The sequence below is a fragment of the Eulemur rufifrons genome, chromosome 8, assembly GCF_041146395.1.
Source record: "Eulemur rufifrons isolate Redbay chromosome 8, OSU_ERuf_1, whole genome shotgun sequence".
Classification (NCBI taxonomy): Eukaryota; Metazoa; Chordata; class Mammalia; order Primates; family Lemuridae; genus Eulemur; species Eulemur rufifrons.
In genome coordinates this window covers 38,613,814-38,638,518 of record NC_090990.1, presented here as the reverse complement: position 1 = coordinate 38,638,518, position 24,705 = coordinate 38,613,814, and the positions used below count along the sequence as shown (strand labels likewise).

The window sequence follows — 24,705 nt, the reverse complement described above, 5'->3', positions numbered from 1 at the left end:
CATAGGCAGAGCTGAAGAACTGCAGGCCCTATGTGAGGCTTACACCTGTAAATGTTAGAGTGTGAAGGAACAGCATGGGATTTGCTTCTCTGTGGACAGCAGGATCTAAAGAGGAAGGATAGGGGAAGAGGCCAAGTTTTGCCCAGATTATTTTTCCAAACTCACTGATAAAATAAGTTATCTCCTCTCTTTAGATAAGGAATGAATGAGGGGAGTAGAAACAGGTCAGAAATGTTACAATAATAGAAACCCCCCTACATAGAATGAAATACCAGAATGGGGCATAATAGTTTTCTTCAATATCTTTGCTGTTTCTTATGAATAGAAAGTTGCTGGAGAATGTGTTCCACCAAAAGCGGGAGTAAATCTTGGAAGAGGAAAAAAGAAGAGTTAACATGAGAGAGGGGAAGGGAATTGGTAGGATGATAGTGAAAGGAAGTCCCAGGATGATAACTGGAGTGGAAGTCTAGTAATGACCAGAAAGCTCTCAAAAAGAGATATCCAAAAAGAATACAACAATAAAAACAAATTACTTGATGTCTTTGAACACATTGAGTGTATATGTATTTTTTTTTTTTTTTTTTTTTTTTTTGTTGAGACAGAGTCTCACTTTGTTGCCCAGGCTAGAGTGAGTGCCGTGGCGTCAGCTTAGCTCACAGCAACCTCAGACTCCTCGGCTTAAGCGATCCTACTGCCTCAGCCTCCCGAGTAGCTGGGACTACAGGCATGCGCCACTATGCCCGGCTAATTTTTTCTATATAGATTTTTAGTTGTCCATATAATGTCGTTCTATTTTTAGTAGAGACGGGGTCTCGCTCAGGCTGGTCTCGAACTCCCGACCTTGAGCAATCCACCCGCCTCGGCCTCCCAGAGTGCTAGGATTACAGGCGTGAGCCACCGCGCCCGGCCTATATGTATTTTTTATTTGCATAAATTTAAAGGATACAAGTGCAATTTTGTTATATGTATATATTGCATAGTGTGAAGTCTGGGCTTTTACTGTATCTGTTACCCTAATAATGTACATTGTACCCATTAAGTAATTTCTCATCATCCATCCTTTTCCCACTTTCCTGCTCTTCCAAGTCTCCAGTGTCTATCATCCACCTTCTATGTCTATGTGTACACATTATTTAGCTCCCATTTAGGATTGAGAACATGCAGTATTTGATTTTCTGAGTTGTTTCACTTAAGATAATGGCCTCCAGTTCCATCTAGTTGCTGCAAAAGATGTGATTTAATTCTTTTTTATAGCTGAACAGTATTCCACTGTGTAAATATACCACATTTTCTTTATCTAGTCATCTGTTGATAGATACTTAGGTTGATTCCATATCTTTGCTATTGTAAATAGTGCTGCGATAATCATATAAGTGCAGGTATCTTTTTGATATAATGATTCCTTTTCCTTTGGGGTTGATACCCAGTATTGGGATTGCTGGGTCAAATGCTAGTTCTATTTGAGATTTGAGAACTATCCATGCTGTTTTCTGTAGAAGTTGTACTGATTTACATTCCCACCAAAATTGTATAAGCATTTCCTTTTCTCTGCATCCTTGCCAGCATCTGTTATTTTTTGACTTTTTATTAATAGCTTTTCTGGCTGATATAAGATGATATATCTCATTGTGGTTTTGGTTTTTTTTTTTTTTTTTTTTTTGAGACAGAGTCTCACTTTGTTGCCCAGGCTAGAGTGAGTGCCGTGGCGTCAGCCTAGCTTACAGCAACCTCAAACTCCTGGGCTCAAGCGATCCTCCTGCCTCAGCCTCCCGAGTAGCTGGGACTACAGGCATGTGCCACTATGCCCGGCTAATTTTTCTATATATATTTTTTTAGTTGTCCATATAGTTTCTTTCTATTTTTAGTAGAGACGGGATCTCACTCTTGCTCAGGCTGGTCTCGAACTCCTGACCTTGAGCGATCCACCCGCCTCGGCCTCCCAGAGTGCTAGGATTACAGGCGTGATCATTGTGGTTTTAATTTGCATTTCTCTGGTAATTAGTGATGTTGAGCATGTTTTCATATGGTAGTTGGTCATTTGTATGTCTTTTGAAAAACCTCCATTCATGTCTTTTGCCCACTTTTTACCTCTTTTTTTTTTTTTTTCCTTGTTGAGTTGTTTGAGTTCCACAGTTGTTTAAGTTCCTTATAAATTCTGGATATTAGTCTCTTGTCAGTTGCATAGTTTGCAAATATTTTCTCCATTCTGCAGGTTGTCTGTTCCCTTGATTATTTCTTTTTGTTTGCAGATGCTTTTTAGTTTAATTAAGTCTCATTTGTGTATTTTTGTTTTTCTTGCTTGTGCTTTTGAGGTCTTAATCATGAATTCTTTGCCTAGACCAATGTCCAGAAGACTTTTCCCTAGGTTTTCTTCTAGTATTTTTATAGTTTCAGGTCTTACATTTAAATCTTTAATCCATTTTGAGTTGGTTTTTTAATAATGGTGAGAGACAGGGGTCCAGTTTCATTCTTTTGCATATGGCAAGCCAATATTCCCAGCGCCATTTATTGAGTGTTCCCCAGAGTATGTTTTTGTTGCCTTTGTCAAAGATCAGTTGGCTGTAGATAAGTGGCTTTATTTCTGGATTTTGAACAGATATTTATAGTTGTGTCAATGAATTATTAATAGATACATAGAAAAAGCTTAGGAAAAATAAAGAAATAATTAATTCTAGGTAAAACTGAAAATTATACCAAAAGGGAAATGTGATTATAGTATATGCATTACTTAATTCAAATGGCTAGATCCAGTAATACAGTGGCTTAAAAAATAGATTTAATCCTTTCTCATAAATTAGTTGTTAGGTAAGTGGTCACGAGATCTAGATAAGTAGTTTGTTCCATGTGGTCATTCAGGGGCCCAAGTTCCATTGACTATGTTGTTCAGCCAAAAGAACAGCCAAGGGCTAATAGTGTGGACATCACTTGTGCTTATTAGAAATGCAGAATGTCAGGCCTCAGCCCCAGTCTACTGAATCAGAATCTGCATTTGGTAGTTGATTCCAATACGCAAAAGTTTAAGACTCAGTGGTCTGGATTAGAACATAATTGTTGAGTGATTGAAGCTGTATGGTTAAGAATTTTATCCAATGAGAAGGGAAAGATCACATGAGGAGGTAAGAACTTGATCATAAGGCTACACCTAACTGCAGAGAAAGTTGGAAAATGTAGTCTAGTAGTGTGCTCAGGAAAAAGGAGAAAATGAATTTTAATTTTGATAAACATCTAGCAAACTCTGTGCCATAGTATAATACTTGGCCCAGCTGTGAATGATATTGGTATGTCTTATTAAAATCATACGGGGAGGATGGGGTTAGGGTGGGGAAATACTTGTGTGTACAGTTCTGTTTCTAAGGGGGATGTTTGAGACAGACAAATCCTTATTTACTGTAGTAGGACTAGTCAGTAGATGCTTTTTGTTTTTTTTTTTTTTTTTTTTTTTTTTTGAGACAGTCTTGCTCTGTTGCCTGGGCTTGAGTATAGTGGCATCATCATAGCTCACTGCAATCTCAAACTTCTGGGCTCGGCCTTTCAAGTAGCAGGGACTACAGGTGTATGCCACCATGCCCAGCTAATTTTTCTGTATTTTCGTAGAAACAGGGTCTTGCTCTTGCTCTTGCTCAGACTGGTCTTGAATTCCTGACCTCAAGCAATCCTCCCACTGTGCTAGGACCATAGGCATGAGCCACCGCACCTGGCCAGAAAAGGTTTCTTATGTCATAGAGTTTACAATCTAGTGGGGAGACTGACATAAATCAGATTATTCACTGTGTGTAAAGTTCTACAGAGGTAGAATGGTTTCCCTTCACTTCTACTTTCAGGACCACTTCTTAGAGCAGTGATTCTTTAAGTGTGGCCCCAAGTCCAGCCACATGAGCATTACCTTGGAACTTATTAGAAATGTACATTCTCAAGCCTCATCTCAGACAGACCTATGGAATCAGAAACGCTGGGGTTGGGCCCTCCAGGTGATTCTAATGAATGCTAAAATATGAGAAATACTTAGCTAATCATTATTTTAAGTTTGGTTTATTACTGCTAGTATTTCAGTGCTAAAAATAACCAATTACCTATGCCAAAGTATATTAAGATTTTAATGACTTTAGAAATGTTTAATAATATAGTCATTATTTAGAATTTACTTATTAAGTATATATCATGTATAGTAATTCAGTCTAGACTCCTTTTTGTTTAGCAAGCTATTTTCCTGTAGGGGAGGGGAGCATTGTCTATAAATGCTTTTACTTTATGGATCCTGAGAGATCCCTGGTAATTTTCTATAACTTATAAAATTATCAGAACCAATGTAACATTAGTATCACTCTGTTTTAAGATTTCATAGAATCATAACATTTTTTTATTTCGAGTAGACTGTAAAGACAGCTGATCCATCTACTTGTCTTCCTGTTCAGGGTTATCCAGTGGCTAGTGTGGGCCTCAGTGATTGGAGGCCTTAGCTGAAAATTGGTTCATTATGTAATTTTTTTTTTTTAAGCAGTAGAAACTTCTGATAGCTTTCTGTAATTATACCTTAAAGTAGTTTCCCTGTCTGTCCCATGAAAAGGTTACTTGAGTGGTAACTATTGCTGTTGATTAGCTTCTCCATTAATTTTGCAATAATCATTTCAGGTAAACTTTCTAAGCTAGTGTATCCAAACAAGCCTTTTAAGTCTCAGGCCCCAGAACTTGTAAGTCATTCAGCTAATTGAATGATGGAGTATTATAGAAAGGTATCAAAAATTTCTTTTGAAACAATTCCAATTTCTGCCAAAATTTGCAGCAGAGAAGGAGGGATGTGAAAACATTAGTCTGCAGTGGATAGTATTTTAATGGCTAGTGATTTTGGATGTCTGCTAAGTATCTAGCGTTGTGCTGGGCATTATAAGGATTCAAGCAAGATAGAATATGTGATTAAGAACTAAAAGTAGAAATGGACTGATGCTGATGTCTTAATAATTTATTTAGAAACGAATGGAATACATTCTATTAATAAATGCTATTGTTTACTCTTCTATTATTCAAACTTTTAAAAAGAGTCATTAAAAATTCTTTGCATTTTGATAATTAATAAAGACATAATTGTCATTTAAGGTTAGAATTTCATTTAATATCTATTTGCCATATTCTAAAGATGTAACCAAGAACTAGAAAGTAGGCTTAACATTAATTTTATTTGGTTCAACCAGTTTTTTGCTGTGAGGGTACACTGGGAATCAATGAGCCTTACTTTCAAAACCCTCTCTCCTTAGAGAAAACTTCATTTCAAGGAATTACAACTTTTTTCGGAAAATATTTTACTCTTCATAGCTCAAAGTAAAAGAAAAAGTTGAAAATAGTAATTTTGCTATAAAATTTTTAAGGAATATTTGCTACTCTAACAAGAAAAGATGGGGAAGATTAGATAATGAATCGGATTTTCATTTGTATAAGTATAGTCTTTTTTCAGAACACATGTTCCTGTTTACAATTTAAATGTACTTTTAGTTATATGAAAAAATTACTTACTTAAAGTAAAACCTGGCAATTTTTCTGAGTCTTAAACTACCCACCAGCACTTATCTATATTAGGTACATTGACTTTTTGTTTAATCTTTGTAGCTTTTATTTATATACACAAATTTGGTTTCTAGAGATTTTTATGAGTGGAAGAATAAAAAATGTGTCTAAAAAGTTTCATAAGGAAAAATTGTGGATCAACTTTTTTTTTTTTTTTTTTAAGAGTCAGAGTTTCACTCTCCCACCCAGGCTGGAGTGCAGTAATGCAATCACAACTCACTGCAGCCAAGAACTCCTGGACTTCAAGCAATCTTTCTGCCTCAGACTCCCAAGTAGCTGGGACTACAGGCATATGCCACCTCACCCAGCTTATTTATTTTTTAATTTTTGGTAGAGACAGGGTCTCGCTATATTGCCCAGGCTAGTCTCAAACTCGTGGCCTCGAGCGATCCTCCTGCCTCAGTCTCCCAAAGTGCTGGAATTACAGGTGTGAGCCACTGTGCCCAACCAGTCAATATTGTTATATCAAGTCCTTATGGCCTTTTTCAGTAAGATAACATCTACAAAATTATTAAAGAATCATTATAGTATTAATATGATAACATTAGAAAATTTAAAGATATTTTGTCTGGGCAGGTAATGCTTGTAATCCCAGCACTTTGGAAGGCTGAGCCAGGAGAATCGCTTGAGGCTGAGAGTTCAACACCAGCCTGAGCAACATAGCCAGATGATGTCTCTACAAAAAAATAGAAAAATTAGCTAGGTGTGGTAGCATGCACCTGTAGTCCCAGCTACTTGGGGGCTGAGGCAGGAGGATCATGTGAGCCCAGGAATTTGAGGTTGCAGTGAGCTATGATGACGCCACTGCTCTCTAGCCTAGGCAACAGAGGCAGGCCCTGTCTCCAAAAAATAAAAATAAAAAAAGACCCACAAAAAAGAAAATTTAAAGATACTGTGGTTACTAGATAAGGTAAAACTAATCTTTTAGAAATAGAGCCCATTTTAGTTTTTTTTTTTTTCTTTTTTTATTTCAGCTTATTATGGGGGTACAAAAGTTCAGGTTACATACGTTGCCCATGTATTGCCTATCCTTCCAAGTCAGAGCTCCAGGCGTGTCCATTCCCCAGACAGTGTGCATTGCACTCATCATGTAGGTATACACTCATCCCCGCCTCGCACCCCCCCCCCCCCCGTCAGCACCTTCAAGCGTGACTATTCCCCAGACGGTGCGCAACGCACTCATCATGTAGGCATACAGCCATCCCCTCCCCCAACCCCCCACCTCAGTCTGATATCCGATTGGTATCATTCCCAGATGTGAATTTAGGTGATGATCAGAGAAACCAAATTTTCTGGTGAGTACATGTGATGCTTGTTTTTCCATTCTTGGGATACTTCACTTAATAGAATGGGTTCCAACTCTCCAGGAGAACCAAAGAGATGTCGTATCACTGTTATTTCTTATAGCTGAGTAATACTCCATGGTATACATATACCATAATTTACTAATCCAATCATTAATTGATGGGCATTTGGGTTGTTTCCACATCTTTGCGATTGTGAATTGTGCTGCTATAAGCATTCGGGTACAGGTGTCTTTGTCATAGAATGACTTATGTTCCTTTGGGTAGATGCCCAATAATGGGATTGCTGGATCGAATGGTAGGTCTATTTGAATCTGTTTAAGGTATCTCCATAATGCTTTCCACAGGGGTTGCACTAGTTTGCAGTCCCACCAGCAGTGTATGAGTGTTCCTGTCTCTCTGCATCCATGCCAACATGTGTTGTTTTGGGACTTTTTGATAAAGGCCATTCTCACTGGGGTTAAGTGATATCTCATTGTGGTTTTGATTTGCATTTCTCTGATGATTAGGGATGTTGAGCATTTTTTCATATGTTTGTTAGCCATTCTTATATCTTCTTTTGAAAAATTTCTATTCATGTCGTTTGCCCACTTCTTGATAGGGTTGTTTGATTTTTTCTTGCTGATTTTCCTGAGTTCTAAATAGATTCTTGTTATCAGTCCTTTATCTGATGTGTAGTATGAGAAAATTTTTTCCCATTCTGTAGGTGATTTGTTTATTCTCGTGACTGTTTCTTTGGCTGTGCAGAAGCTTTTTAATTTAATCAGGTCCCATTCATTTATTTTTGTTGTTGCTGTGGTTGCCTTAGGGGTCTTCTTCATAAAATCTTTGCCTAGGCCAATGTCTGTAAGAGTCTTTCCTACATTTTCTTCTAGAATTCTAATCGTTTCACACCTAAGGTTTAAGTCTGTTATCCACCGTGATTTGATTTTTGTGAGAGGTGAAAGCTGCCGGTCCTGTTTCAGTCTGGAAAACCCCAAGGATTCAACCAAGAGACTCCTGGAATTGATTAACGAATACAGCAAAGTCTCAGGTTACAAAATCAATACACAAAAATCAGAGGCATTCATATATGACAATAACAGTCAATCGGAGAACCAAATTAAAGACTCAGTGCCCTTCAAAATAGCAACAAAGAAAATAAAATATCTAGGAATATATTTAACTAAAGAGGTAAAGGACCTCTATAGGGAAAACTATGAAACACTGAGGAAGGAAATAGCAGAACTTGTAAATGGGTGGAAAACCGTACCATGCTCATGGATCGGAAGAATCAACATTGTTAAAATGTCTGTACTACCCAAAGTGATCTACAGATTCAATGCAATCCCTATTAAATTACCAACATCATTTTTCACAGATATAGAAAAAACACTTATACACTTTGTATGGAATCAGAGAAGACCTCCTATGGCGAAAGCAATTTTAAGCAATAAAAACAAAATGGGAGGTATTAATTTGCCAGACTTCAAACTATACTACAAGGCTGTGGTTCTTAAAACTGCCTGGTATTGGCACAAGTGCAGGGACACAGACCAGTGGAACAAAACAGAAAATCCAAATATAAAACCATCCTTATATAGACATCTAATCTTTGACAAAGCAGACAAAAACATACTCTGGGGTCAAGAATCCCTATTCAATAAATGGTGCTGGGAAAATTGGATAGCTATTTTAGTTTTTTAAAAAAAGAATTTTCAGCAGTTCCTGTAAGAATTTAGAAATAGCCATATGTTTTGACAACTCTTTTGACAGTTATGTAAAGCACCTATCAAGGATAATGAAAGCAAAGCAAAATACATTGATTGAAAAGTTCAAATATATAAAAACTAGGAGCAAAAGCATTTTTTTTTTTTACAGTTGTAAGTTGCTGCAGCTTTTACTGGAAAATGTTAGATAAAAAAGAAATTAATGGTGAAAATCTAGTATGATTTTTAGTTAAATTTTCATTTTTATCAATTTCTTAAAATATTACTTTGTATAATACTTTAGAAAGAAGAACCTAATAAATTTTTAAAATAAAAGACAATATCACTCTGGATAGAGATCAAGGCAGAATGTAGAAGACTGTACTACAAACAGGAATTATAAAAGCTAGGTCCGAATTGAGTAACATATTTTAGTGTAGAAACACCTAGGTAAGTTCAATTAATTTTTTTCTCTTTTTTTCTCCTGGAAGTATCTTTTTGCGTACACACAGATAGTTTGGAGTAAGTGACTTGTATTTTGAGCTGTTTATTTTAGGTAATTTTTTATGTTTATGTGATGTATGGTTATATGATTAGAAGTGTTTGCCCAAATTTGTAATTTAGTAAATTAACTATTAAAATCAAAGATGCTACCTTTTAGTTCCATGCAGTTTGCTTTTGCTGGCAGAAGGACTCTAGCTTTTATTCGTATTATTAATCATTGTTTAGAGACATACATCTGAATTTAAGGCAGATAGGGCAAGGTGAACAGTAAAAAAAAATCCTGATTTCCATAAAACTTAGTATACAAGGTATTTCTAACAAATAATTTAACAAGATGCAGTATTTTCATTGGTTTATAGTTTGTACTATGTGGTAAATTTAGTATTTCTTTCTCAACATAATTGTTCCTGTTACATTTTAAAACAAATTATGTTTCTGATTGATTTTGTTATTCTTTCACTGTTTTTAGACATTGTTTTTTAGAGCAATGTTAGGTTCACAGCAAAAATGAGCAGAAAGTAGAGTTGCCATATATACCCTGTCCCTATACAAGCATAGCCTCTCCCACTAACAACACCTGGCACCAGAGCAGCATGTTTGTTACAACTGACGAACCATCAACCCAAAGTCCATAGTTTTAAATTAGGGTTCACTCTTGGTAATGTGCATGCTGTGTCATTATGTCATTATGTATAATGACATATATCCACCATTATAGTATCATAAAGAATATTAGTTACTTTTTTTTTTCCCCCCGAGACAGGATCTTTCTTTGTTGCCCTGGCTGGAGTGCAGTGATGTTATCATAGCTCACTGCAACCTCAAACTCTGGGGCTCAAGTGATCCTCCTGCCTCAGCCTCTCGAGTAGCTGGGACTACAGGTGTTGGCCACCAAGCCTGGCTTATTTTTCTATTTTTTGTAGAGACTGGTGTCTCACTGTTGCTCAGACTGGTCTTGAACTCCTTACCTCAAGCAGTCCTCCCTCTGTGGCCTCCCAAAGTGAGCCACTGTGCCCAGCCTATTACTGTTGCTCTTTAACTCTGGGTACCTATTGGTTTTTAAAATTTACTTCGGAAGAATTTATTTAAACTCATTTATACTTCAGAGGTGGAGAAAATCTATTGACATTATTTCCCTATGTTTAGAGAGTCAAGTTTGAAGTAGGTTAGAGGTATAAATAGGAACTATTTAGTAAGACAGTCATGTGGGCAAGATCTTACTGGTTAGGATTCTATAAACAGTTGCATTATATAGAGCACGTAAAGATTAGAATTCTTGTGTTTTCTTTATTCCATTTCCTTTTATGTTCATTGTGATCCATCAATTGCAGGTTTTATTTTCCTGTTAGTTGAAATTCTTAGAGTAATGTAAAACAACTTTTGCTTCTCTAAAAATCCTTTGTTTTGAGGCTATACTTACATTTGATTTCCCTTGATGAGTATTTGGCTGTTATTTACTTAGTGGGCTTTAACTCCTTCTCATATAGTTTTATGAGTTTTGACTTTTTTTTATGATTCAGTTTTGAGAACAAATTTTAAAAGTTTTTGAATGCCTCACCATTTAAAAACATGGGTTTTTTTTTTTTGCATTTTGAATAACAGATTTTTTTTTTTTTAACCCAATAGTTTGCTTGCCTAAACTGGATTTGAAGCAATTTCAACTACTGGAGATCTGCCATTTTACAGTATCACAATTGGAAACAAGCAGGTTTTCAAATAATGGAAGAGTCTAAGACCTCTAAAAGTGGAAATCATGAACCAAAGAAGAATGTTATTTGTGAAGAAAGCAAAGCAGTTAAAGTTATAACTAATCAAACTTTGAAAGCTAGAAATGATAAATCTTTAAAAGAAATTGGAAGCAGCTCTCCAAATAGGAATAGTAGTAAAAAAAATAAGCAAAATGATAATTGTACAGAAAAAACAGAAGTGAAATCATGTAAAGTAAATGCTGCTGGTGTTCCAGGCCCTAAAGATTTGGGGTTAGTCCTTCGAGATCAGAGTCATTGCAAAGCAAAAAAATTACCTACTTCACCAGTGAAAACTGAAAAGGCATCTATTTCACAGGCAAAATTACAAAAGACACACGGTTTACAGGCTAAAGCAGAAAAATGCCCAAAGTCACCTAATTCACAAGTAAAAGCAGAAAAAGCACCCAGTTCTCAGACGAAATCAGAACAGGTGCCCAGGTCACATGCAGAAGCAGAAAAGGTACCCAGTTTACCGTTGAAAGAAAACATGAGACAGACAGAATTACAACAGATTGGAAAAAAAATTCCAAGCTCCTTTACTTCTGTGGACAAAGTGAATATTGAAGCTGTAGAGGGGAAAAAATCTGCTCTGCAAAACTCACCACAATCTCAGAATCAACAAACATGTACAGATAATACTGGTGATTCTGATGATAGTGCTTCAGGAACTGAAGACATATCGGATGATTTGAGTAAGTACAGATTAGATTATTCTACAAGTCACATTTTTGGGAGGGATTTTCCTGTAATAATGTTTATTAGATTATCTCTGGTTTAACTACTTTAATTACAAAAGGACATTAGTAATGTGGCTCCTAAAGCTACAAAAAAGCCTTTCCATTTATTATGGTAGGTAAAAAGGCTGTGCAAATATAATTTCAGTGGCTCCTTTAGTTGATATGGATGCGGATGCACACATATACTCTTTTGAAATGGTCTTTATAATATTAATACATTGCTCATTCGCTAAATATGTTTGTGTTGAGTTCTGTTATGCATCAAATGTGTGTTTACAATGGAAAACCGGAAAAAACACAGTCCTAAACCTAGACCTCTAGTCTGATGGCGGTGATATACATAGGTAAAGTGATTTTTAGTGCCCAAAACTTAATTCAAATTGAGAATTCACATTATTGTGAGATTTAGACTCTGGGTTGAAAAAAATGCATGATATGAACATGCGACTCTGAGTATGACTGAGACTCACTATGACCGGAGCAGGGAGTTGAGGTAAAGAGTGGCAAATAATGCAGCTGAAAGAACACTCAGACATTGGAGAATCAAGGACCTTGTAAGCTATGATGGAGAGTTTAGACTTTATCGTGAGTATTTTTGAGAAGCCATTGAAGTTTTTTTTTTTTTTTTTTTTTGTTTTTTAATTTAAATTGTAATCCCCTAAATGTTCTTCAGGAGAAGAGTTTTAAGTAAGGTAATGCTATGATCAGATTTTTTGAAAATCCTTTTGGCTACAGGGCAGCAAATTCTTTGACAGGAACAAGGGAAACAGATATAACATTGTTATACTATTTACTGACAGCAGTTATAAAATTCATTTTGTTCTGGGTCCTGATTTTTGTTTTAAGTAATTGTTTAGAAATATTTTCCATATCTTTCAAGTAACTTTAATCCTGATTTTGACTAAATTAAAGAATTTCCTTTTATAAACTTTTATCCTGCTGTTGATGGGGAAATAAAAAGCAGCCATTTGTGAATCATTATTTGCCACACTTTGAGAAACAATGGTAAAGAATTCAGAAATAGCTTTTTAATTATGTTGGTACACAGATGATGGAATATGGATAGACATTTTAAAAATTTTAATAGTTATCTTTATGTGTATAAGAAAAAATCAGGCTCCTAATTGTATACACATAGAGCTTAGGACAAGGCCAACTGTAAAAAATAAGTATATTTAGAGAGAGTATCAAGTAAATAATAATGCTGGTAATGTTTAGATATGGCAAAAATTTGAACATGGTGACACCTGAATGATTGAAGTTTAGGAAATACTGGTGCTTAAGATCACTTAATTAAGGTTTTCATCACTGGAATTAGTGAAAAACCTGATTTACAGGTTATTTTTAAAAAGGCAATAAAATAATCAAGGTGACCATTGTGAGATAGTTAAGAGTATGGGCTCTGGAGTGAAATTACATGGGTTTTGAATTCCCATCTTCTCCAATTAATAACTTCGTAATCTTGAATAATCTGTTTATCCCTTAAAAATGTTTTCTGATTTTTAAAAAAGTGAAGATGCTGCTGCCTATGTAATGAAGGTTAAGTAAAAGAATCCAGTAGGATGTTTCATGTAGTACCTGACACAGTAGGCATGCAATGGCAATGAGTATCATTTATTATTATTATATTACTTCAATTAAATGCTATTTTGTTACTTTTTTTTTATTTCAGCTTATTATGGGGGTACAAAAGTTCAGGTTATGTGTATTGCCCATGCCTCCCCCCATCCCCCCGAGTCAGAGCTTCAAGTGTGTCCATTCCCCGGACAGTGTTTTTTTGTTTTGTTTTTTTTTTTGAGACAGAGTCTTGCTCTGTTGCCCGGGCTAGAGTGAGTGCTGTGGCGTCAGCCTAGCTCACAGCAACCTCAAACTCCTGGGCTTAAGTAATCCTACTGCCTCAATCTCCTGAGTAGCTGGGTCTACAAGCATGCGCCACCATGCCCAGCTAATTTTTTCTATATATATTTTTAGTTGTCCAGATAATTTCTTTTTATTTTTAGTAGAGACGGGATCTTGCTCTTGCTCAGGCTGATCTCGAACTCCTGACCTTGAGCGGTCCACCCGCCTTAGCCTCCCAGAGTGCTAGGATTACAGGCGTGAGCCACCGCACCCGGCCTGTTACTTGTTAATGTGGAGAACAAATTGAACTAGTTTAAGGAAGCTACTAGACCAAGTAGAGGTCATTTGGGGAAGCTTGGTTTAGCAAATTAATAAGAATGACTTATAGTATAGCAGTCATTTTTCATAAATAAGTACTTCTCATGTTTTAAAGAATTCTTTTCAATATGTGTAATGTTTACCTTGAAGTCATGGTCAGATATAATTGTTAAGCACTTCCATTTTACCATATGAAAAAATAAAAATTAATGATAATTGAATTAATGATTTCTCATTAGATTGCCCCTTGGTAAAATGAATAGAATAAAATCTTTAGATCATTATCTATTTGGACTTAAATAGGTATATAGAAATTTGATTAATCTCAGTATTCTCCATTAGGCCCAAATTTAACTCCTTTACCATTTTTATTTTTGCCATTCATTCCATTCAATAAGAATCTTTTTTTTTTGGTGTCTACTATGTGCCAGGTACTGATCTAGTCACTAGGAATACAGCAGTGAATGAAACAAATGACACGACTCTTAATGGAGTTAATGTTCTAGTGGGAGGAAACAGACAACAAACACAATAAATTTAAAAAAATATTTTAAGTTAGGTGGTTATAAATTCTTTAAGAAAAATAAAACAGAAAAGGTCATAGGGAATGATGCTACTGTTGCTATTGGTGGTGTTTCAAATTTAAATTATCACTCAGAAAGTGACATTAGAGCAAATACTTGAAGGAAAGAAGTGAATGAGCCAGATGAATATTTGAGGGGAGAGCATTCTTGATCTGGATTTCTCAAATTTTAATATGTATACTTATCACTTGGGAATCATATTAAAATGCTGATTCCTGAGCCTCATTTCCAGAGATTTTTGATTCAGAAAGCCTAGGGTGGGACCTGAGAAATTGGATTTCTGACAAGTTCCCAAGTCCTGCTGGTCAGGATCCTGCTTTTGGGCAGCATGTCCTACTATCACCCTTTATTGTGTTTTCAACATAGCAACAAGAATGATCCTATTAAAATGAGTCAGATTATGTTACTCCTAGACAGAATGTTTCAGTGGCTTCCCATATACCAGAGTAAAAGCTAGTTGACTTGCAGTTGACTAGTAGAGCCCTATGTGATCTGTGACACTCCCTTACTTCTCTGCCCTCATTCATTTACTTCTCACCCTTTCTCTTTCTGTCTGCTCCAGCTGTATGGTTTTCTTGCATTTCCTGAAAGGCGAAGGCAGATGTCCATCTCAGGGCCTTTGTATTTACTTTTTCTTCTGCCTGGACTGTTCATCCCCCAGTGTCCATAGGGCTTCTTGTTTTAACTTCCTTGACCTTCTTAATGTGGCTTTTGCTGGGTCACTTACCTAAAATTTGTGGCTCTCCCTTTGCTTAATTTTTCTCCGTAGTCCTTACCACCATCTGTCCATATTTTAATCTTATTTACTTTTTTATGTAATAGTTTTATTGAGATACAATCCACCCATTTAAAGTATACAATTGAGTAGTTTTTATTATACTATATTCACCAAGTTGTACATCTATCATCACTATCTAATTCCATTTTCATTACTCCCCAGAGAAACTCCATACCCAGGAGCAGTCACTGTTCATTAAATTCTCCTCCTACCCATTGGCAATCACTAATCTTTCTGTCTCTATTGATTTGCCCTGTTTTTATATAAATGGAATTGTATAACATGTGGCCTGTTGTATCTGGCTTTTTTTGCTTAGCTTAATGTTTTCAAAATTCACCCGTGTTATAGCATGTATGAATGTACATCATTCTTTTTTATTGCCAAATAATGTTCATTGTATGGATATACCACATTTTGTTTATCCATTTGTCAGTTGATAGACATTTGGATTGTTTCTGTCTTTTGACTAGCCTTAATAGTGCTGCTATGAGCATTTGTGTAAAAGTTTTTGTGTGGATGTATGTTTTCCTTTTTCCTGGGTATATATCTAGAAGTGGGATTGCTGTGTCGTATAGTAATTCTGTTTAACTTTTTTTTTTTTGGTGATAAATATATATAAGGTTTACCATTGTAACCATTTTAAAGTGTACAATTCAGTGGCATTAAGTATATTTATAATGTCGTACAATCATTACCACTGTCAAATTCCAGAATTTTTTAGCATCCTAGTAGGAAATCCCATGCTCATCAAGAGTCACTCCCCATTCTCCACTATCCCCAGCCTCTGGCAACTACTAATATACTTTCTATTTCTGTGTATTTGCCTATTTTCATATAAATGGAGCTATACAGTATGTAGTCTTGTGTATCTGGCTTTCACTTAGCATCATGCTTTCCAGGTTTATTCATGTCATAGCATGTATTACTGCTTTATTCTTTTTTAAGGCTGAGGCTATGGACTGAATTGTATCACCTCCCAATTCATATGCTGAAGCCCTAACTGCCAATGTGATTGTACTTGGGAATAGGGCTTTTAGGAGGTAATTAAGGTTAAATGAGGTCATAAGGGTGGGGTCCTAATCTGATAGGCTTGGTGGCCTTAGAAGAAGAAGGAAAAAAAAGAGAGAGAATGAGAGGAGAGAGAGAGAGAGAGAGAGAGAGATCGATCTCCATAAGGAAAGGCCACAGTAAGAAGGTGGCTGTCTGCAATCTAAGGAGAGAGCCCTCACTAGACACTGACCCTACAGGCACCTTGATCTTGGACTTTCCAGGCTCTAGAACTGTGAGAAAATTAATTTCTGTTGTTTAAGCCACTCAGTCTATGGTATTTGTTAAGGCAGCCTGAGCTGACTATGACAGCTGAATAATATTCCATTGTAGATGTGCCATATTTTATTTATCCATTCATCAGTGATGGACATTTGGGTAATTTCTACTTTGCCTATTATGAATAGTGCTTCTATGAACATTCATGTAGAAGATTTTATGTGAACATAGGTTTTCAATTCTTGTTTCATGAGAGTATTAACATCTTTAGTTTGGGACATTCTGCCTGGTATTATTTTATTTTATATGTTGATTCCAGAAAATAAAATAATTTCATTTATTTCTGACTCTTTTTTTTTTTTTTTTTTAAGAGACAAAGTCTCCCTCTGTTGCCCAGGCTGAAGTGTGGTGGCTCAATTATTTCTCACAGTAACCTCTACCTCCTGGGCTCAAGTGATCCTCCCACCTCAGCCTCCCAAGTAGCTGGGACTACAGGTGTGTGTCACCATGCCTGGCTAAATTTTTTTCTATATTTTGTAGAGATGGAGTCTCATTATGTTGTCCAGGCTGGTCTTGAACTCCTAGCTGCAAGCGATCCTCCCACCTCGGCTTCCCAAAGTGCTGGGATTATAGGCATGAGCCACTGTGTCTGGCCTATTTTTGACTTTTTTATGTTTTTTTCGAGACTGAGTCTTGCTATGTCACCCTGGGTAGAGTACAGTAGTATCATCATAGCTCACTGCAACTTCAAACTCCTGGGTTCAAGCGATCCTCCTGCCTCAGCCTCCTAGTAGCTGGGACTACAAATGCATGCCACCATGCCTGGCTAATTTTTTCTATTTTTAGTAGGGACAGGGTCTTGCTCTTGCTCAGGCTGGTCTCCAACTCCTGACCTTACGTGATCCTCCTGCCTCAGCCTCCCAGAATGCTAGGATTACAGGTGTGAGCCACCGGGCCTGGCCATTATTTCTTCTTTATTTAGAAAATTAGTCCTATCAAAAAGTAGAATTGACTTTTTAGGCTTCCTCTAGATGGCATATTGTTGGCTTTTGAGGGCAGAGTGGAGAGTTTTCTTTATTATCTGTGAGAATTTTTTTTTGGAACTGCTTTTAGGTACATCCAGATTCATTTATTTATTCAACACACGTTTATGAAAGCATCAGGTCTGGTATAGGAATTGTATTAAAATCTGAAGGTACACAGTTAAATAATACCTGGTCATTAGCATCAAAGAATCCATCATCTAATGTAGGAAATAGTTAAATGAATCCAAATTCTATTACTCTGTAAATATGAGATAATAGAGGGTGATAGGAGAACAAAGAAGATAGCAGACCAGCTTCTGAAACAGGTAGTGCTTAAGCTGAATTTTGAAAGACAGGTGAATATTACTAGTTGAATTGAGAAGGCATTGATGGACAAGGAAATAGCATATGTAAAGACATTGAAGCAGCAGTGATTTATTCTAGCTCCTTTAGTATGAATGAAGTGAAAAGTGTTAGGGCAGGATCTGAGGTTAGAGATATAGGCAAATTAGCTCTCTTTCTTTAGGTTTCGGTTTAAATGAAATCCCCTCAGAGAAGCCTTCTCTGACTTCCATATCTAAAGTTGGTCTTCCTGTCAGTTCCTTGCTTTTTTCCTTTATAGCATTTATTACAACTTGGAATTATTATATTTGTTCTGTTTACTGCCTTCATGAGGGCAAAGGACTGTGTAATATTCTAGGGAGTTTAAACTTTATCTTGAACTCTTTAAAAGCCTTTTAAGTATTTTAGGCAAGAGAATAACATGATTCCATTTGTATTTAAAATCACGCCTGTAATCCTAGCACTCTGGGAGGCCGAGGTGGGAGGATTGCTTGAGCTCAGGAGTTCGAGACCAGCCTGAGCAAGAGCGAGATCCCGTCTCTACTAAAAATAGAAAGAAATTAACTGGACAACTAAAAATATATGGAAAAAATTAGTCAGGCATGGTGGTGCATGCCTGTAGTCCCAGCTACTCGGGAGGCTGAGGCAGGAGGATTGCTTGAGCCTGGGTGTTTGAGGTTGCTGTGAGCTAGGCTGACGCCACGGCACTCTAGCCCAGGCCAAAGAGTGAGACTCTGTCTCAAAAAAAAAAAAAAAAAATCACACCAGTGGTAGACCCTGTTGTCAGCCAGGTACATATTGCCAGATGCTGGAAATGCGAAGATGAAAACACATAGTCTATGCCTTAAAGAGATTACAATCTAGTTAGGGGGCACAGAAGCAAAGGAAAAATGTTGATCTGATGAAGAACTTCCATGAATTCAGTGGAAGCAAAGAAGGAGCCTTGTGGCTGGAGTCTATATGTTCTTTTAATGGCTAGTGACTTTAGTTCAGTGACTAATTTTCTTTGGGACTCAAAATAGCTTTTTATCAAATTCAGTTCAGATATTCTATAAGATGATTATCTTATGTTAGCTTTGTATAGTGTAGTCTTAGTTATACATGTCTCTTAATAGTTAAGTTGGAAGAACAAGGTAGACATTTGACCCATGAAGTAGATTTTTCTTTGTGAATTTTGATACCATGTATTTATCTCAGTTTTATTTTATATATGTATACCAACTTACGGAACAAAGGAAAATATAAAGAAAGAATTTTTTTCCTCTGTGTGTATAAATTTAATGTCTGTTTTTTATTAAAATTTTAAAAGATTTACCAGTTGTGGTGATGATAACTGATTACTTCTTTTTCTAGGTAAAATGAAGAATGATGACTCTAATAAAGAAAATTCTTCAGAGATGGACTATTTAGAAAATGCCACTGTAATAGATGAATCTACATTGACACCTGAGCAGAGGCTGGGCTTGAAACAAGCAGAAGAACGCTTAGAAAGAGATCACATCTTTCGACTTGAAAAAGTATACTATGTTGTTTTAGTTATTTGGAGGGAAATATGTGTTTCATAACTTTTCTTTCCCAAGGACAGCTCTTTTTTATTTTTCTTTTATTCATAAGACAGAGGTAGCATTCATCTTTCCTGTTTCTTTCCGCTCATCTTCTTTCCCTCTTTTTCTTCCTTCCCTCTCTTTGTTTTAGCAAATACTTAAGGTCTGTGAGTCTGACTTCATTCATTCATTCCAGGGATAGGCAAACTATGGCCTACTCCCTTGTTTTTGTTTTTAAATATATTAAAATACACCTAGCCCATTTTTTTGGTAAACAGTTTTATTGGACTATAGCCATGTGTATTTGTTTACATATTGCCTATGGCTGCTTTCATGCTTCCATGGCAAAGTTGAGTAGGGTAGTTGCCAAAGAGGCTATGTGGCTTGCAGAACATAAAATATTTACTATCTACCAAAGCTTGTAATATTTATCAGAATATTACTTTGGCTCTTTACTGTCCTCAGATTTATTCACTCATCAAATAGATATTGAGTGCCTGTTGTATGCAAGGTATTGTGATAGACACTGGGGATACATTGGTGAAAATGGTATAGTTTCTCCTCATTAGAAGTTAAAAGTCCATTCAGATTGATGGCAATAAATTAGTAAATACCATAGAATGTATTAGAGTTCCTCCTTTTTCTCTTGTTTTTCTTCTCTGTTTTTTTTCTCCCATATTTACTGAGTACTATGTATTAGCAACTATTCTAGTCACTGGTATCTTGTTCCTGAGTATTAATTAATTTCTTAAGCTAGAAATACACATTCCTAGCCTCAACGATAAAAATACTGCTAGATATTGAAGGAAAGAATCATAAATCAAACTTCTGACAAATAGATACTTGGGATATTTGTGAATATGTATACAAGGAAATAAGTCATCATTCTTGAAATAAAGAAATGGTATGATTCTGTATAGTTTAGAAAAATGAGATCATATCTAGATTGAAGAAGACAATCCTGGGTTATTAATAGGACAGAGTAGTCACTATATGAAAAGAGAAAGGAATATCAAGGAGTAGAGGACCATAATATAGGAGAGAGTTTGGGTTGTATAAGCAAGTCCCACGAGATCCTAGTTAGAAGGAAGTCTTTTTTGCAGTTTTCTATTTTACTTAATTCTATCTTTACTTAGTCCTCTTTTCCTCTCCTAAGCCTGGAATTAGTAGTTATTTCTGGATCTGTCCATTGTCAAGATAAATATTGATTGCCTTTTATGTACTGTGGTCTGGTGATAAAAGGTTAAATTCAGGCATGCCTGAAATTTTTAAAAACACCACTTTTTTAAGAGTTAACTAATTAGAGAAAACATGTAAGCAAGTAATAGTAATAATAACAATATTGTTTGAAAATGGAATCATAGATAAAAGAGTGACCAGCTTGAGTTGGGAGTATAGAGGCATCAATTTGGGGAATGGTTCTTAAGGAGCTGACATTGGAGTTGATTCTCAAAAATTGGCTAAAAATTGATTAGGTGAATAGGGGAAGGGTGGTTAGGTAAATTATATACCATGTATAAAGGAAATGTGAAAATTTCTTTTCAGGAAAAATAAGCAGGGAACTGGATGGAAAGATACATAGGAATGAAGCGGGAAAGGTCAGTTTGTGGGAAAAGGAAGAAGTTGGGGTGGAATGGGCATTTGATGGTAGTAGGAAAGAATGGCCTGGGGTGAAAGGAAATGTTGGAAGCATTAGAAAGCATTTTATTTGTTGCCAGTACCAGCATAGATGTCTAATCCCTTTTCTTTCTGACACCTCTTTATTTCTTATGCCCTCTAAACCTCTTATTTTCAATTCATTGTACTGTTTTTTTATTTTATTTATTTATTTATTTTTTTTTTTTGAGACAGAGTCTCACTCTGTTGCCCAGGCTAGAGTGAGTGCCGTGGCATCAACCTAGCTCACAGCAACCTCAAACTCCTGAGCTCAAGGGATCCTCCTGTCTCAGCCTCCCAAGTAGCTGGGACTACAGGCATGCACCACCATGCCCAGCTAATTTTTTCTATATATATTTTTAGCTGTATATATAATTTCTTTCTATTTTTAGTAGAGATGGGTCTCACTCTTGCTCAGGCTGGTCTCGAACTCCTGAGATCAAAGGATCCGCCCACCTTGGCCTCCCAGAGTGCTAGGATTACAGGCGTGAGCCACCGCACCTGGCCAATTCATTGTACTCTTAATTAACATTTATTAACATTTTTCTTTTCTTTCTTTCTCTTTCTTTCTTTTCTTTTCTTTTCTTTTCTTTTTTTTTTTTTTGAGACAGAGTCTCGCTCTGTTGCCCGGCCTAGAGGGAGTGCCGTGGCATCAGCCTAGCTCATAGCAACCTCAAACTCCTGGGCTCAAGTGACCCTACTGCCTCAGCCTCCCGAGTAGCTGGGACTACAAGCATGCGCCACCATGCCCGGCTAATTTTTTCTATGTATATTTTTAGTTGTCCAGATAATTTCTTTCTATTTTTAGTAGAGATGGGGTCTCGCTCTTGCTCAGGCTGGTCTCGAACTCCTGATCTTGAGCGATCCACCCACCTCGGCCTCCCAGAGTGCTAGGATTATAGGCGTGAGCCACCGTGCCCGGCCAACATTTTTCTTTACCAGCTTTAGACACCCATTAAGAATATTCTTCTCAAGTTCTTTTGATTTCATCAGGTCCTTTGGTTCACAGTGTGCCCATAGATTATCTAATTAAGGAACAAAGATATAGATTCTTTGCTATGTACCAAAGAAGACATAAATCTAAACCATCAGATTTGGGTAAATTTCCGTATGGTGAGTGTCAAATAACGACTTGGAAATACTTAGAATGTTCATGCCCAGAAATCTTTCTTCTAGCTTGTCTGTAGAAAGTTTAAAGAAGGTTCATTAGTCTGTTTGTTTAATGGTAAAATAAAATATAACTATAATAAAAGAAATATTTAAACATTTTTCATATGTTTTTTCTGTAAAACTAGAAACTTCATGATGGTGAGATGCGGGGAGTTAGCTACGCTCCCAGCAAAAGTTCGGGTCCCTCAGATGGGGGTCGTCGCAAAGGATGAAAAAATAGTAGGAAACAGAAATAAAAATAATACACAGAGCCAAAGATATAGTTTATAAAGTAAAGATTTATAAAGATAGACATAGGAGGGTGCCAGGAAGGTTACATCTCTTCCTGCTGAAATGCAGCCCAGACTGAAGATTTACACAGATACTTATACTGTACAAAGTTTCGGTTGCCAGGGGTAACAGGGTTTACATAATAACAGGTAGTTTGGTTTAGGGTCAAAGTCTTCTAAAAGGCTACTCCAGATCCTTCAACTAACTCTATCTAGGTGAACAGTGGGTTATAAAATCTTCTTAGGGCAAACTTCTAAGTTTTATGATAAGGCTATTTAGCAAAAACAGAGACATCTTGGCTCTCGTTATTGTGTAAAAGAGATTTCAGAAGTCAAGCACGAGGTGTCCCTTATGCTATTTACTTTAACTGCATGGTTCTGTCTGGGCCCTGTGGGTAGCATATCTTATTGATCAGCTTTCATCTCTGATCAGCTCTCATCAGCGGCCTGTCTTTGTTGATCAGCTCCGGCATCCTGTGGCTCTAGGCAAGACCTGCTTTGTCTTTCAAAGCAGGTGAGAGCCATAGGCCTGGACTGTAGCAGTGGCCTTGGAATGCAGCTGCTACTGACCATTGAGATACCCTCCTGAGGTGAGGCAGCTTTTGATATGCAAACTAACACGTTTACATTTTCCTTTAGGGCAAAGCTTTGCAAGACTCCTGAAATCATTTCTGTCTCTAAAAATATATGGGGCATTTCTATAAATCAATATTTCTTAAGCTCAACAGTGAGAGCATTTTTGTCTTCTTTGATATCATGGCTAATGCATCACCTTGCTCAAAAAGCATTTGATTGCTAATTAGAGGTAGTGCGCATAGTGGTCAACTGCATGGATTTTGGAATCCCTGGGTCTAGCTCTGCCACTTACTGGTTGGGTAATATCAAATAAGGTACTTAATCTCTTTAAACCTTGGTTTCTTCACCAGTAAAATGGGATTAACAAAAATAACAGCACCTAGCTCATGGGGCTGTTATGAAGATTAAATGAGAGAATACAGGTAAATTTCTTGGCACAAGACCTGGTATGTAGTAAGTACTGAATAAAGATTAGCTACTTGTAGAATTGAATTATTTTACCAGGTAGGGCAGTTTTTATTATTTTATAAATAAGGAGATAGACTCAGGCTCTGATGTTAGAGATTTACTCAAGGTCAGTCATCCCAGGTCTTCTGACTTTCCATTCAGTGTAGTACCAAGATTCTCTTACTGAAAGAATCTAGACATGCCCATATCTTTTAACGTTTTATAGTTGAAAAATTCATGTGATTGATTTCATGACACCCTTAGTGACCTCATCAATACTCATGGCTTTAGGTATTCTGTATATATTCTTTCAACTCCTTTTACATCTCCAGTAGTCTCATCTTGAACCAATCCAACATCATCTTTTTTCTGGATTATTGCAATATGCTGATAACTGCAATAAGCTTTTCTTGCTTCTGTTCTTAATATAGAAGACAAACGATATTTTTACAATATTGATTAGATCTTGTAATTTTCTGCTCAAAAACCCAAATGGCCTTCCATCACACTTAGAATAAAAGCCAGAGTCTTCACAGGTGACCTTGTGATTTGGCCCCTATTACTTCCCTGTTCCAGTCATACTAGCTTTTTTGCAGTTTGTCAAACATTTTAGGCACATTTCTGCCACAGGGCCTTAGCGTTCACTTTTTCCTGTGTTTGGAATGTCTCTTTCCAGATATCCACACAGCTCAATCCTTTATTTCCTTTAAGTCACTTTATCAATAAGATCTTAAGTGATGACTCTATTTTAAAAGAACAGTAACTGTCCCCACCGATATTCCTGTTTATTTGTTTGTGTGTTTGTTTATTACCTGTCTCCCTACATTAGAATGTAAATTCATAGAGACAAGAATTTCCATCTGTTTTGTTTATTCCTGTTATCCCCAGCTCCTACAAAAATGTTTTACATATAATATGAGCTTAGAAAATATTTGGTAAATAAAGAAATAGTTGTGGTTGGAAACTAAGAGGTGGAGTCTTCCATGAAATCTTAATTCATTCTCCAATAGGAATTAGTTTGAAAAAAATTTTATTCTAAAGAATTGAAATAACTAGACTGAGCTGAATTTTCTTATTTGCTTGTTGCCCTGGGCAAATTATTTAATCGCTGAGATTTAGTTCCTTTGCCAGTAAAATGGGGAATCCTGATAGGGTTTTTCTAAGGTTAATAGATACTCTATAAATAGTGGCTATATTTTTATTTTGTGGCAGGACTATTGCTAAATTTGGGGCAGGTCTCATTTAAAGGAAATCATATGTAATACTCTGAGGTGAGAGAGTCTTTTTGTCAGAAGCTACAGTCTGTTGAATATCAAAGATCAATCTGAAATAAAAACTAAGCATTGATGAAATT

The 24,705-nt window shown here is 36.4% G+C and overlaps 1 protein-coding gene across 4 annotated transcripts in view; it reads left to right on the top strand.

The window, feature by feature from the left end:
* The window catches only part of TUT4 (terminal uridylyl transferase 4), a 109,402-nt gene that overhangs the window by 16,972 nt on the left and 67,725 nt on the right, over positions 1 to 24,705 (top strand). For 2 of the 4 annotated variants that reach the window (XM_069479976.1, XM_069479977.1), the window contains exons 2-3: positions 10,679 to 11,492; positions 19,043 to 19,206. In XM_069479976.1, coding sequence (XP_069336077.1) covers positions 10,772 to 11,492; positions 19,043 to 19,206 — 885 coding nt within the window. In that variant the 5' untranslated portion in view covers positions 10,679 to 10,771. Of the gene's footprint in view, positions 1 to 10,678; positions 11,493 to 19,042; positions 19,207 to 24,705 lie in introns of those variants that run through there. The other 2 variants (XM_069479978.1, XM_069479975.1) reach the window with 1 other exon arrangement.